This window comes from Amphiura filiformis, chromosome 7 (genome assembly GCF_039555335.1).
Source record: "Amphiura filiformis chromosome 7, Afil_fr2py, whole genome shotgun sequence".
Classification (NCBI taxonomy): domain Eukaryota; kingdom Metazoa; phylum Echinodermata; class Ophiuroidea; order Amphilepidida; family Amphiuridae; genus Amphiura; species Amphiura filiformis.
The window spans coordinates 65552942-65568128 of record NC_092634.1 but is presented as its reverse complement, the minus strand read 5'-3'; the positions used below and the strand labels follow the sequence as shown (position 1 = coordinate 65568128).

The window sequence follows — 15187 nt, the reverse complement described above, 5'->3', positions numbered from 1 at the left end:
TTTACTGATGCATCACCATTGTTAAAACATAATTCAACAACTCTTCCTATACCTTTGTACAGGAGCCAACCGTTGTTAATCCGTGATGAATCCACAGTCCAGTAGCGTATACGCGAAGCAAGGTTACGCGTATTATGCGTTACGCATGAGCGCGTAAAATTTGTCATGCCTGGAACGAATGCGTAAACATGAACTCTCTTAATGTTGGCGGTAGCAGCTAAATATTACTGCTTTATTCTTTAGTTTTATTGCCGATATCAACAGAGAAATACCTCGATCTTCTTGTAAGGTTGAGTGGCAATGACAAATATGGACATTCCGAATGAAAAAATCATGTGAATTAGACATCTTTAGCTTGTTTCGTTGTTGAAAGGGATTCAATCATGTTTCACCGTTGTTCATCACTGATTAACAACCGCGTCCGGCGCGTCTGTGTGGTTTACAGCTAAAGCTGCCCTCGCGAAGTAAACCACTCAGAAGACGCGGACGCATCATTGTTAATCGGTGATGAACAACGGTGAAACATGATTGAATCCCTAAAGAAGTTATGGCGTTGAATGATATTAAATAATAATAAATTTTAGAATGTAGAATTTCTAGCTAAATGGCACTTCCTATTCTATTTGCATATTTTTTTATTTTCAGTCTTGGCCTACGACCATTCTAGTCGTATCTCACGACAAGAACTTCTTAGATTCGGTGTGCACAGACACCATTCACCTTCACTCAAAGGAACTCACATTCTACAAGGGTAACTACGCACAATTCTTCAAGACGAAAGAAGAGAAACATAAGAATCAACAGAGGGAGTATGATGCACAGATGGACGTGAGGGCTCATGCACAGGTAGGCCTTGTGAGAAGTGAGGGATAGGGGAGAGGGAGTATGATGGACGTGAGGGCTCATGCACAGGTAGGCCTTGTGAGAAGTGAGGGATAGGGAAAGGGATGATGCCCAGATGGACGTGAGGGCTCATGCACAGGTAGGCCTTGTGAGAAGTGAGGGATAGGGAAAGGGGATGATGCACAGATGGATGTGAGGGCTCATGCACAGGTAGGGCTTGTGAGAAGTAAGGGATAGGGGAGAGGGAGTATGATGCACAGATGGACGTGAGGGCTCATGCACAGGTAGGCCTTGTGAGAAGTGAGGGATAGGGGAGAGGGAGTATGATGCACAGATGGACGTGAGGGCTCATGCACAGGTAGGCCTTGTGAGAAGTAAGGGATAGGGGAGAGGGAGTATGATGCACAGATGGATGTGAGGGCTCATGCACAGGTAGGGCTTGTGAGAAGTGAGGGATAGGGAAAGGGGATGATGCCCAGATGGATGTGAGGGCTCATGCACAGGTAGGGCTTGTGAGAAGTGAGGGATAGGGAAGAGGGAGTATGATGCACAGATGGACGTGAGGGCTCATGCACAGGTAGGGCTTGTGAGAAGTGAGGGATAGGGAAAGGGATGATGCCCAGATGGGCGTGAGGGCTCATGCACAGGTAGGGCTTGTGAGAAGTGAGTGATAGGGAAAGGGGATGATGATGGATGTGAGGGCTCATGCACAGGTAGGCCTTGTGAGAAGTGAGGGATAGGGGAGAGGGAGTATGATGCACAGATGGACGTGAGAGCTCATGCACAGGTAGGGCTTGTGAGAAGTGAGGGATAGGAAAGAGGGAGTATGATGCCCAGATGGACGTGAGGGCTCATGCACAGGTAGGGCTTGTGAGAAGTAAGGGATAGGGGAGAGGGAGTATGATGCACAGATGGACGCGAGGGCTCATGCACAGGTAGGCCTTGTGAGAAGTAAGGGATAGGGAAGAGGGAGTATGATGGATGTGAGGGCTCATGCACAGGTAGGGCTTGAGAGAAGTGAGTGATAGGGAAAGGGGATGATGATGGATGTGAGGGCTTATGCACAGGTAGGCCTTGTGAGAAGTGGGGGATAGGGAAGAGGGAGTATGATGCACAGATGGACGTGAGGGCTCATGCACAGGTAGGCCTTGTGAGAAGTGAGGGATAGGGAAGAGGGAGTATGATGCACAGATGGACGTGAGGGCTCATGCACAGGTAGGGCTTGTGAGAAGTGAGGGATAGGGAAAGGGGATGATGATGGATGTGAGGGCTTATGCACAGGTAGGCCTTGTGAGAAGTGGGGGATAGGGAAGAGGGAGTATGATGCACAGATGGACGTGAGGGCTCATGCACAGGTAGGGCTTGTGAGAAGTGAGGGATAGGAAAGAGGGAGTATGATGCCCAGATGGACGTGAGGGCTCATGCACAGGTAGGGCTTTTGAGAAGTGAGGGATAGGGAAAGGGGATGATGCCCAGATGGACGTGAGGGCTCATGCACAGGTAGGGCTTGTGAGATGTAAGGGATAGGGGAGAGGGAGTATGATGCACAGATGGACGTGAGGGCTCATGCACAGGTAGGGCTTTTGAGAAGTGAGGGATAGGGAAAGGAGTACACTGTTGGTTATCACAAATTCACAATAATGGTGCCGTCAGTCCCTGTGTGAGTCAACCTTTGCTAGGAATATGACTCAAGATTTCCAGTGCAGGAAGACAGATTTCCCTTCAATGTATTATGAATTTGTTTATTTTCAAATAATAACTATCCTGGCTGGGGACTAGTAAGGGCAAGTAAAATAAATAACATGTATATCGTCCGAACTTTTTCCAAATTTGGTGAGGAAGACTCTTATTATTTGTTAATTTGTTGCAAATTTACTTTTCATTTATACACCATCATAAAAACAGGGAGGAACCAAATATTGTAGTTATTGCCCCAAAGCCCTGCCCTTAAAGTTTGTGCGGCTTATATATGGCGGAAAAAATAAGACTCTTAGCACTGTGTATTGATATAGAATGGTGTGCACGCTGTTGGGCGCAATGCTTACGCTAGTTGCGCCTTGCATAATGCGTGACTGGCGCACGCTTATGTTAATTTATGCGAGTATGAGTTGGGAATTTATTAACACGCACTGTAACAAAAGCCAAATAATTTCTGCCTTATATAAGCCGAACAAACTTAAGCTTGAAGAAAGTGTTTATAAATGATAAACAAGAACTTCTTAACATGTCTTTTCGTCACAACAATTCTAGATACAAGGGAGCAAACAAGAAAAATAACAAAACTATTTGAACTCCGAAAATCGGTGAGGACAGGCGCGATATACATGTTATTTATTTTACTTAGCCTAAATGAAAGATCTTTAGATTTTGCGACTGGTTTTGTCTTGTAGAATTAGCCTATATATATACCAGTTGAAATCCATACAACCCTTATGGAAGACATGACTTTAATCATCCACACAGGGAGTGTGAATTTCAAATAGAGTCACCTATTCAAGTAACCCCATTTGAAATTCACACTTCCTGTATGGAAGATTAAGGTCATGTCTTCCATAGGGGGTGCATGGACTTCAACTGGAATAGCCCATTTTGCCTTTGAGAGTCATGTCGTCGTTGGGCAGGAAAAACCTCCTCTGTGTTTGTGGCCCCTGAACATGTTAATAAGAAAACTGCCAACCAGTTACATAAGGGGTTTTGCTATATAAACATGTTCAGGGGCCAATGACACAGGAGGTTTTACCTGCCCAACGACGCTGTATTTCATGTATCAATTGTGTAAAATCTTTTCAAATTTTTTGTTTTTAAATTTCAGACTTTTATTGATAGGTTTCGTTACAATGCAAAGAGAGCATCCTTAGTACAGAGTAAACTCAAGTTTCTAGAAAAATTGTAAGTATATGTATGATATTCATATCATTAAGTGCCATGGTCAGGGCGCCATCTTGGCGGTTAATAGCATTTAATTATAAATTCTTAATTCTAGTCTGTATTTGACTCTATTCTTTCCCTAACCCTAACCCAACCCATTGATTGTATGATATCGGAAGGAAAGAACAAACAAAAAAAGGAGAGAAGATGACCAAAGAAGTCACTTGGTACCCCGGGATTAAAACCTCGGACCCCTCGCATGGCACACAGACGATAATGTGGAATACATGCAGTGGTTTTCATATAGTGAGCTTTAATGGGGCTTAAATTAGGCATGAATCTAGGAAAACATGTTAGCTAGCCCTAATCCAACAGATCACGGAACTGTAGCCATGATAGGGACAGGCAAATCTGAGCGAGGGCGCTATTTATTTTACTTGATAATAAAGCCCTATGTAAATCTGTGCCATTTTGTGCCACTGAAAACACCATTTTTGGAGAAAATGATGAATAAAACCAAAATTAATCTGTTTCAGATGCTCTAGTTTGCATTGACAACAGATTCAATGCTTTAGGAAGCAGAATGCAACATTGACTTCACTTTTGAATATTTTTTTCTGTGAGATATGCCTAGGTGAAAATCACCGTTTTGGTCAAAAAGGGGGTCAAAAGGGGCATTTTGGGAAAAATACTATTTTGACCCAAAATTCATCTTCTGACAAAAGGGAAACATGGTTTGACAAAAACTTTCATCCTTTTCACATAACAATTCCAGTTTCCTTATTTGCTGGGAGAAAGCACTTTTTTGTTATCGCTTGGGAAAATCATTGTTTTTGCCTAAAATGGGCCCAACATGGCCGAAAAATGGCAAAATTTGACCAAAATTAGCACAAAAATCACTTTTTTACCACCTTAAAATTTGAATTTTCAAACAAAATTTCACAGATGTGTTGAAAATGATAACATACATAATATTCAACAAAAATTAGATTAAATTACAGTGAAAACAAAAAATTGACAGGGGGGCACAAAATTATCAAGTCCCCCATGCACTCCTATGGTAAGTCTTATCAGAGAAAATGGCCCAATGTTCCGACAGTAATTTCGTCATAACTTCACTTAGCAATACAGTAGAAGATTGGTTTTGGTGTCAAATTGTTTCTGAGAAGTTCTCTCTTCCAATAAACAACAATTCATGTTAATAGAATTAATTTGAAATTTTTATGCCTGTCCCTAGCCATGAGGGTTTAGCTGGCCCAGCCAGCAATTCCCTGGGTATATTTGACTTCGGCTGATTGCATCATCGCATCATGTGGAATGCATGCATACGCAGTGAGTTTCATACCGAGTTTCACTGTGAGGGCTAATCTTTCGAGGTTTTTTTACTTATTTCACATATTTTGTATCAAATTATTTAAATTATGAGCTTTATTTTGTTTGTTTCTTTTCCAGACCTGAATTAAAACCTGTAGAGAAAGAACCAGATGTTGTATTAAAGTAAGTGATTATGCATACAGTTGGTTTTAATGCACCAGTTAAAGTATGGTAGCTGTCTTTGGAGTGGGACTTCAAAACAAAATGTCCAGCTTATTGAAGGTGTCCAAAGACGAGCTACCAAATTCATTATGCACTATCCTGACATGGACTATAAAGAGCGGTTAACCAGTCTTGATCTTCTTCCACTATCATCCAGAAGGGAACTTGGTGATCTTAGCTTTTTTCATACATGCAAGTTGGGGCAATATGATTTAGATGTAGATAAATATGTTGTTTTTAAAAGTAATAACCAACAGAACCATCCCACCACTAGGCTCTCTGCAGGTCCTCTTATGTTATCTTTTCAGAGGTGTAAGACTGTGTCCCACAAATAATCATACTTCAACTGCATTGTTCCCTGCCTTTGGAAACCAAATTATCCAATTCCATTTCTCCTTTCAAATATCAAGCTCTGGATTTTTTTAAGTCTCAATTTTAGTCCAAATGTGTTCCATCTGATACCTGGTTTTCTAGTTTGCGATGCCCAAATTGTAGGCCCATTTAAGGTCTTGCCCTAGCATTCCATTCTCTTTTTTTCAAATTATTTAGGTCTTTCCTAGGTGGGATGGTTCTCTAGAGGTGAATTTGCACCTGTTTATCCAGGCCTATTTGCTGGTCTTTTAACATGTTTTTAAAAAAAAACTTCTATATTTATATTTTTCAATATTTTGATGTGCAATAATTTTATATGTACCAGTGATGAAGTCTAATAAATGAATCAAATAAATAAATAGACTGACATTAAACTGTTGTAACAGACACTATTCCAATTGGGCAATTCCAGTTGAAATCCATACACCCCCTATGGAAGGCATAACCTTAACCTCCCACACAGGGGGTGTAGATGTCAAATGGAGTCGCCAATTCAGATGAGCCCATTTGAAATTTGCACTCCCTGTGTAGGAGATTAAGGTCATGTCTTCCATAAAGGGTGTATGGATTTCAACTGGAATAGCCCATTATATCGCCGACCTTGATGCACTTTACAAACAACAACAACTTAAGTACAAACAGCATACATGTACACACTATCAGGAATACAAAAATAGTTCAAAATAGAATCCTATTATAGTTATTGTTGTTTGTCTTGTTCATATTGAACAGCATTGTGAAGGAATTGGCTATTCCAGTTGAAATCCATACACCCCCTATGGAAGACATGATTAATCTCTCACACAGGAGTGTGAATTTCAAATGAACTTACCTGAATGGGTGTCTCTATTTGAAATCTACACCCACTGTGTGGGAGATTAAGGTCATGTCTTCCATTGGATATATGGCTGTACACAACTTTTAAGTTTCCCCCTATACTTTTAAAAACAAGTCGAAAAATACCTTACGAAATGTGAAAATATGAAAAGATTTGTATAGCCCACAGAATTAGAGAAGGAGAACCGGGACTCCCTATACCGCCACGTACAATCGCGCCGTCAGCTATGGGGAGAAAATTGGGGGTATTCGGGTCCTTACCGACGGTGCGCCGAGACAAACGAAAACAATTCTGCGTCTCATCTGAAGCGTTGTCGCTTTTCAAGGTGCTGGTCGCATCAAGTGCGTCTCTCAAATGCGCCCATTATCCATGTCGCTTGCATGACAACGAATGCCTCGGCGCATTCCGAGGGAAACCGAATACCCCAATTTTTGCTCCATGCCTGTATCAAGATGGCGGTCGAGTCCTGGTTCTCTGGTTTTAATTCTGTGGTATAGCCCTATTTGGTTTACCTGAGTTGACCAATTTATAGCATCACACATCATTGGGTTCAGTCACAATGGTTAATTGTGTACGAAAAGAGACTGTTTTAAAAGTTGCACCTAAGTCCATAGCAGTCAGGGTTTCTTTAACAAACACATGAATAGGCTTGACCTGCTGTATTGTTTGAGAGTTGACCCCTATGGACTCAATGCAACTTTTAACACTGTTTAAAACAGTCTTTTCTTTTACATAATGAACCATTGTGACTGAACGCAATGACATGTGACACTATAATTTGTTCCATAAAATGTGTAAAATAATCTTTTTACACTTGCATTTCGTCAATTTTTTTTTGATTTATTTTAAAAGTATTTAGGAGGAACTTATAAGTTGTGGACCCCACCTCCTCTAACCAGTTCACATAATTTATGTTTTGTTTTATTTTATTCTGTATTGATTATATGTATTTTCTAGTAATGTTTCTGATTTTAATGTAAGGGCAATCCTTCAATTTATTGTGTAATCAATATTGGATCTGCATGGCCTTGTGCCAAATGTTATAAATAAATAAATAAATATAGAACAGCACATTGACAATCCATTTTCAGGATATAGCTCCAATAGACCATAGATGGAGCAGCATTGGTGACTATTTATTTTTTTGTCCTATCCATAGATTTCCATCAGAAATACAGAAACTGTCTCCGCCAATCATACAGTTAGATGAGGTTGACTTCCATTATGATGTCAGTAGTCCTATCTTCAAGAAACTCGACATATCAGCGACGCTAGAATCAAGGATATGTATAGTAAGTCATCACGTTTCTTTTAATACTTGCTTATATTATGCTTGTCATTTTGCTTACTTTATCATTTTCTGTAGTGTAACATCAGCTAGGCTAAACATGGGTTGATATAGTAAAAAGAAATAAACATATTTTGTAAGATCTGGATGTCCTCTGTTTCGTTGAGGTACTTCGTCACTGTCGACCCATGTTGCACTAGATAGCACAGAAAATAGAAATGGAAGAAATGCATTGTGGGAAGTGTATAGACCCCTCATCCAATCAGAAGCTGTCCACTTGCATTATTTGGTTATGTTTTCATTTTGTGTCACCCAACCAAAAATATTTTTGAGGCAGAAAAACCCTCATCATAATTTTCTTTCATCGTTTGCTTTTAGGTCGGTGAAAATGGTTCAGGTAAAACCACACTATTGAAGATATTGCTAGGCGGTCTAGAACCTGTGAACGGCATACGACATTGTCACCGTAATCTACGTATAGGCTACTTTAGTCAGCATCACGTTGATCAATTAGAAATGGAACATACGTCCATTGAAGTCATGAAAACAAGGTTTCCAGGTAGGGGGCGCTTCTCTAGTTTGTTCTGATAGCATGAACAGTGATATTTCAGTATAGTATATGTTATTATGCACAAATACCGTATTGTTTGTAATAAACGCTCCCCCTCTAATAAACGCCCCTCCAATTTTTCTGTGAAAAATTGACAAAAATGCGAACATTTCCATGACATATTAGCTTAAAACTTGCATCAGTCATCAGTCACGATCGCTAAATTGAATGGACAAAACCTATTATGACTCAACTCCCATCCATTTCATTGCCTAATTATGGTAGAATTTCACTAATTCATGCACTTACAGGTGTAATTTTGTTGTATTTCCCACGAAAATATCATTTTCCGTGGGCGCCGCCATCATGTATAGTGTAAATCCCTCCTTTTAATAGGAGCACCATCGGGAAATTGAACACGATTTTAAAGCTTTTTTCACTGACAATTCACTTCTAATAAACGCCCCCCTTTTGGAAAAATGCAACGCCCCCGGGGCGTTTATTACAAACAATACGGTAGGTATTGTAGTCAAAATATCATTTCAGTATGATTATGACAGAGTTGAATGGAGCCGTTGTTACTTTTGTGTAGGAATAGATGTAATGTATGAACATATTCTCAAACAATACCACAGACATGACACCTTTGGATATAGTTTTCTTAATATGATTTTTGAGGTTATATTAGGTAGTCAGCTGTCAGGTCATTACAAAGTTGTATAGTTTGTGAACCTGTTGCTGAGCTACTGCACCATTGGTGCTCAAGTCTGATTAATATAAATCATCACCATATCTTCATTGGTATTCAAGTTGAAATCCATACCCCCCATGGCATGGAAGACATAGACATAAGCCATTAATCTTCCACACAGGGAGTGTGAATTTCAAATGGGGATATCTGAATGTGTTACTCCATTTGAAATCTACACCCCTCTGTGTGGAAGATTAAGGTCATGTCTACCATAGGGGTGTATGAATTTCAACTTGAATAACACATTCTAATAAGTAGCAGTTACTTTTTACCTTGATGAAATTGTAGTACCAACTTACTAACAAGTTTTTATTTGGACTTGGTCACAGGCAAACCAATAGAAGAATACCGTCATCTATTAGGTGCCTATGGGGTGAGCGGGGAGTTAGCTACTAGACCTGTATCAAGTCTCTCGGGAGGACAGAAAAGCAGAGTGGCCTTTGCACTAATGTGTGCTGCAAAGTAAGTGCGTTAAAATTTGATCTTTTCTATTTTGTTTATATTAAGGTTATCAGCGCATTTTGCAGACAATTGAAGGTATAGCCCTGCATAACGCATTGAGTTGCATGCATCGATATCATGCTTTATTGCTATCCGAATGAGATGCGCGTACTACGTATGATGGTACGCAGCAGTTATCATGCACAGTTGCGCGGTATGTTGCGATCGCGCCCATGAATGAGGACTCGGTGGATTCGCCAACTGCATGCATGGTAGTGAACTTGATAAAAATGTTTTTAAAAAAATTGTTGTTTTGTTATCCAGCTGTGTATTTATCGCCTGATATAACATGGTAGATACCATTATTGTTATGTGTTATATCAGGCAATAAATACACTGCTGGGTCGTCAAAACAATACTTTTATTCTCCAATTAATTGCAGGCTCCACTAATTGTACTATAATGCAGAAACTGGAATTGAATTTAGGATGCTTGCCTCATATCAATGGTTGTTTATGAACACACATTTTAGAACAGCACCGTGTGATCCTGTCACTACAGCATGGTAGGACACTGACCGCGACGGGGTGCACGACCAAAGTCATGCGAGGATATTTTCACAAATCCAACACAATACAAACACTAACTGACACAAAATGACATGCGCAGTTGTAGACACAGAATTCTAATATACACAAGAACCGGTCATCCCTATACCGATGCGTGGCCGCAAACGTAACCGTCCCGGCTGAAAAATGAATAAAAAAAGGTGCGGCAAGAATTTTTCGCATCACGTGCGTCGAAGTTCACTTTTTAATGTGCAAACTGTAGTTAGGATAATGAAAACGACTGGTAAGCAAGTCTACTAAATGACCTCAAAATCTGAAGAAAAAAATGGCGGACCGTCGCCGGACCCTTTCCAGAACTTATACAGCATATTTAGCCATTGTCAACATGGGGTCATCACCAGGAATATTTTCCTTAAATAAAAAACTAACACCTCCGCTATGTGGTATTTCACGATATAACGTTAATGGAAAGAAAAGTGCAAATGTTTTTCGTGTTTCGAGTGACAAGCTCTGATGACATCATGATGTAAACAACGTAATCGTCATTAATAATTAATTAGGTAAACCCAAATATGGAGGTATCCAAAAGTATGCTAATTCGAAGTTCAACAAATCAGAATACGATCCTGGTATCCAATTCTATGCAAATGAGTTGAAGGAGGTTACGTGAACATGTACACTAATTCTCATCTAGCTTTACTAAAAGATCTTTGGTTGTAGATGACAAGGGGTTCAGTCTAGTACTTACTATGTTCATTTCCTGTATTTGCTTCAGTCCCAATTTCTTCATCCTTGATGAACCTACCAATCATTTAGACATCGCTACAGTAGAAGCTCTAGGAAAGGCCATCAATAATTTCAAGGTGAGTGCTTTATTCCATTTAAAAATCCACACTCCCCCTGTGGAAGTATTAGCTTAAGTTGTCCACAGAGGGAGTATGGGTTTCAAATAGAATAGACAGTTGGGTAACTTCAATTTGAAATACTCACTCCTGTTGTAGAATATATCTAGGTAAAGCCATATATGGATTTCAAAATAATTAACCCTAGCCAGTTCCATTTGAGAAACATATTCCCTTGGTGAGACTTTCCTTAAATCTTCCACAGGGTTGTGACAGATTTCAAATGGAATAACACATTTATCGAAGGGACTATAGAGATGCTAGACATCAAACACATATGAAATCTGGGAAAAAAAGGTGCCTTTCATAGGACCTTGAACATGAAATGTAAAAAAATGAGGTGGATAATGGATCAACCTGAGTGTCGTCTGCATCACATAGTGCCGTATCTCAAAAGGCTGCCTTGTGTGATTTCCCCAGTGGAAATTCCAATTGAATGAACACAGCCTGACATAGCGTGACGATTTTTTGCGTACACTGCGTGTGCGACTTTGCATGGGTAACGCGGAAGTGAATCCAGCCATGCCAATGCACTCGTGATTTGTTAGTATTGTATCCAAGGTCGTGCGTTCCCGTTGTAGTTTGAAATACGTGAAATACGATCGCTGTTGGATCGAATACAGCTGTTGAAAACTGCGTTCATTCAATTGGAATTCCCACTGGTGTTTATTAATGTTGCATTTTGTATTGTTATTTCATATTTCAGGATGCTTCTTTCTTTTATGAATGAACATTAGATTGTAATAAATATTGTGATATTACCTCAAAATTAATTTATGAATTTTAGAGTGTATCCCATCACAATTAGATGACAATAAAAAGCACACAAGGCAGCCTTTTGAGGTATGACAGTATGTGATGCAGATGACAAAATGTTCTCGGTAGAAACAGATGTCGGTGTCACCTCTGCATACCTACCTCGAAAAGTATATCTTGCTATTAAAAAAATCACTTGTATCCAGGGTTTGAATTCATTTAAAAATTGTGCGTAGCAGTTTTTGGCTAATTCATTATGATCAGGATACTTCCATACTAAAGCACTATAAAAAGTGCTCTACAAATGCAAAATTGGGTAGCAGTTACTTCAAAATGTGGAGCAAACTGCTATGCGATACAGTCGAATTCGAACCCTGCTTGTATCTATAATTTTAATAATAAATATATTTTTTTTCTTGTTCTTGCAGGGAGGTGTAATATTAGTATCTCACGACGAGTCTCTTATACGCATGATCTGCAAAGAGTTATGGGTATGTAATAACAACACAGTCAAGTCTATGGAGGGAGGCCTGGATGAGTACAAGAAGATGGTCGAGGAAGAGTTTGCTAATCAGATGTGAATGTCACCTTCAGAGGCAGGGGGAGGGTCAAGTTGAGGCTACAGACTGTTCTGATAAAAATGTGCTATTCCAGTTGAAATCCATACACCTGCCATGCATGGAAGACATGACCTAATCTTCCACAGGGAGTGTGAATTTCAAATGGGGTTACCTGAATGGGTGACTCCATTTGAAATCTACACTCCCCCTGTTGGAGATTAAGGTCATGTTTTCATACATGGTGAATGTGTAAATTTCAACTGGAATTGTCCAATAGCCTTGAAAATGAGTGCCCTTCAAAACGTGAATTTCAATTTGAGGCCCAAATACATGTAATTAAACAAAAGAATGTTTTACATCATTGAACTTTCCTTACGGAGGAGCAAAATGCGGTGATAACATTTTTTTATCAGAACAGACTGCATGCTTGCCATATAGAGCAGAGTGACACATAATACACTCGGTTCAACTCATAATTGGTCAATTTGTTTCGTCAATGAAGTCTCAACTTACACTTGTGTAAATTAGCAAAGGCAAACACTAGTCGTACATCATGCAAAGCGCACTTAGCATAAGTGCTGCGTATTATGTCATTCTTTAGGCATGTTTTCCTAACTGAAGATAGATTTAATCGCAGAAAATCTGCGAGCGAGTGAGCACCGATACACTGTAAAAATCTCAGAAGCAACATCAAACGGAAAACCGCATTGTATTGCATTGCATTGCATTATACAGAATACACCGGTTTTCAATGGTTTACAACTGATTTTCAGATGAAAAAGAATCCCGAGATTAATCGGGTAAACCCCGGAGTAGCTCTTGTTTTAATTGGCCCGCACAGATAGGACAAGGTGCCTTATTAATCCATGATGTTATGAGTCTCGCTTATTAAGGGCTGAATAAAGCATAGGAGTGTGATGGTTCACTTGTCAGAGATACTGAGTAACTTTGTTGCAGCAAAATGTGTGTACACGTTCAAACTCATAGTTTCCACATATGTTTAGTGATTGAGCCCTTCCCTATGGCAGACATGACTTTAATCTTCCACACAAGGAATGTGAATTTCAAATGGGTGACTCCAGCCCATTGGGCCAAAAACAAAGAAGGTTTGGTTTGTCACTAGTCAACCGTGTTTGTTCATAAAATCATGTAGTTACAACAAGAAGTCATAAAATAATTTAAAAATCATTCAGAAAAAACAAAAACTGCATACCATACCGCATTGCATGTCCAACCTCGTAAGACAACCTATGGGTTTTTCTTGTTGGTTTTGAGTAAGTGGTAAACTTGGATCTTGCTTTATTTTTTATTTTTTTCAATCTATTGAATGATATACCTGGTTTATATGTCTGTAAAAAGATGGGGAAAATGTTATGGAATATTTATTGGTGAAATATAGAAAGGGTGTTTTACATTCAAGTGTATGGTGACATTGACTGTGATGGGTTCTGTAATTTTTAGTTTTTTAATTTTTTTGCATTTTCTACATGAAGCGAGAATTCCATACTCCATCTGATTAAAGCCCTCATCTAATAAATGCCCCACCATTTTTTAAACCAAACTGTTCTATAAATGCTGTCAAAATTCCATAAATGTTTTCACACATACGATCATCAATTTTACCATCCATGTGTGCGACCATTGTCATCTACAGTGTTCGCAGTGTTCTAGTATTTGTAGAAATTCCATATTGTTTGTGGAGCACCGCAGCACTGCCAGACGGTACTAGCGATGTTTTAATGGGAATTATTATTATAAAAAGGACCTCTAATTAAGGGATGGGGTATGAGCGTTTGGACAGTATTTATTGTGGGACATTAGCGCACATCAGACATATCTCATTGCATTCTGAATACAACGAATGTCCTTCTGATATCAAATAATTTTGATTTTTTGAAATTATGCAATGTAATACACATTTTATGGCAAATGATTAAAAATTGATATTTTGATATTTAACAGTACTTGAAGTAAACTTTATAAATCTGATGATTTATACTTAAAGTGTATGTGCGTGGGATGAAAATTTTGACCTTTTGTATTGAAGATATGGATTTTTTCCCCAAAACACCAAAAAAATTAGATCTTTTGGGGGAAAAATCCATATCTTCAATATGAAAGGTCAAAATTTTCAATTGATCGTCGGCTTTTCCTCCTAGCTGCATACACTTTAAGAATATATCATTATATTTATAAAAATTTACTTCGAGGGCTGTTATATATCAAAAAAGTGACAAATGTCACATTTTAATAATTTGTCATAAAATTTGTATTATATTCATAGCCTCATTAATAAACGCGATGCGTGCGATCCAATCATATTTTATTATTTGCGAAACGCGAACGCAAATCGAGGTCATTAATATCTCACAATTGACCGCAAAATGCGTAATTGTTCCAATGTCGCACACAATTGACTTCTGCGTGCGCGGTATTGTGCGTCCAACAAACTGGCGCTTGCTAGCGCTGGCTGTCGTATTTGGATTGCGGCGCTACCATATTTGCACAGATTGTGATCGCACTTTTGTTATTGGTCGTTCTGTTTTAGCCTGATCGATTTTTGGCAAGGGAAGATGTAAAAATCATCTATTTTTATAAACTTTCGAGCAAAATTTTGTGTTATTTTGTAAGGTGAAGAGATTAAAGTGATGGTTATGAATGAGGTTAATAACTTTGCATCGGTAATATATGGGCATTGTGAAAAATCTAAACATTTTGCTTTGGACCTCGGAAATATCCCTCGGGGCTACGCCTCGGGATATTCCTCGGTTCCAAAGGCAAAATGTTTAGATTTTTCACAATGCCTCCAAATAACCGATCGCAGTTATTAACCTCTAATCGTGATTTTCAAAAAATGAAAATTATTTGATATCAGAAGATATTCTTCGTATTCAGAATGCAATTCGATATGTC

At 39.1% G+C, this 15187-nt stretch overlaps 1 protein-coding gene across 1 annotated transcript in view; it reads left to right on the top strand.

Moving 5' to 3' along the window:
* Positions 1-14195, top strand: part of LOC140157484 (ATP-binding cassette sub-family F member 3-like) — a 30084-nt gene extending 15889 nt beyond the window's left edge. Inside the window, exons 12-19 of the mRNA XM_072180689.1 lie at positions 646-846; positions 3656-3732; positions 5164-5208; positions 7617-7749; positions 8124-8304; positions 9376-9508; positions 10832-10919; positions 12143-14195. Coding sequence (XP_072036790.1) covers positions 646-846; positions 3656-3732; positions 5164-5208; positions 7617-7749; positions 8124-8304; positions 9376-9508; positions 10832-10919; positions 12143-12295 — 1011 coding nt within the window. The 3' untranslated portion in view covers positions 12296-14195. The remainder of the gene's footprint in view (positions 1-645; positions 847-3655; positions 3733-5163; positions 5209-7616; positions 7750-8123; positions 8305-9375; positions 9509-10831; positions 10920-12142) is intronic.
* The last annotated feature ends 992 nt before the right edge of the window (positions 14196-15187 follow it).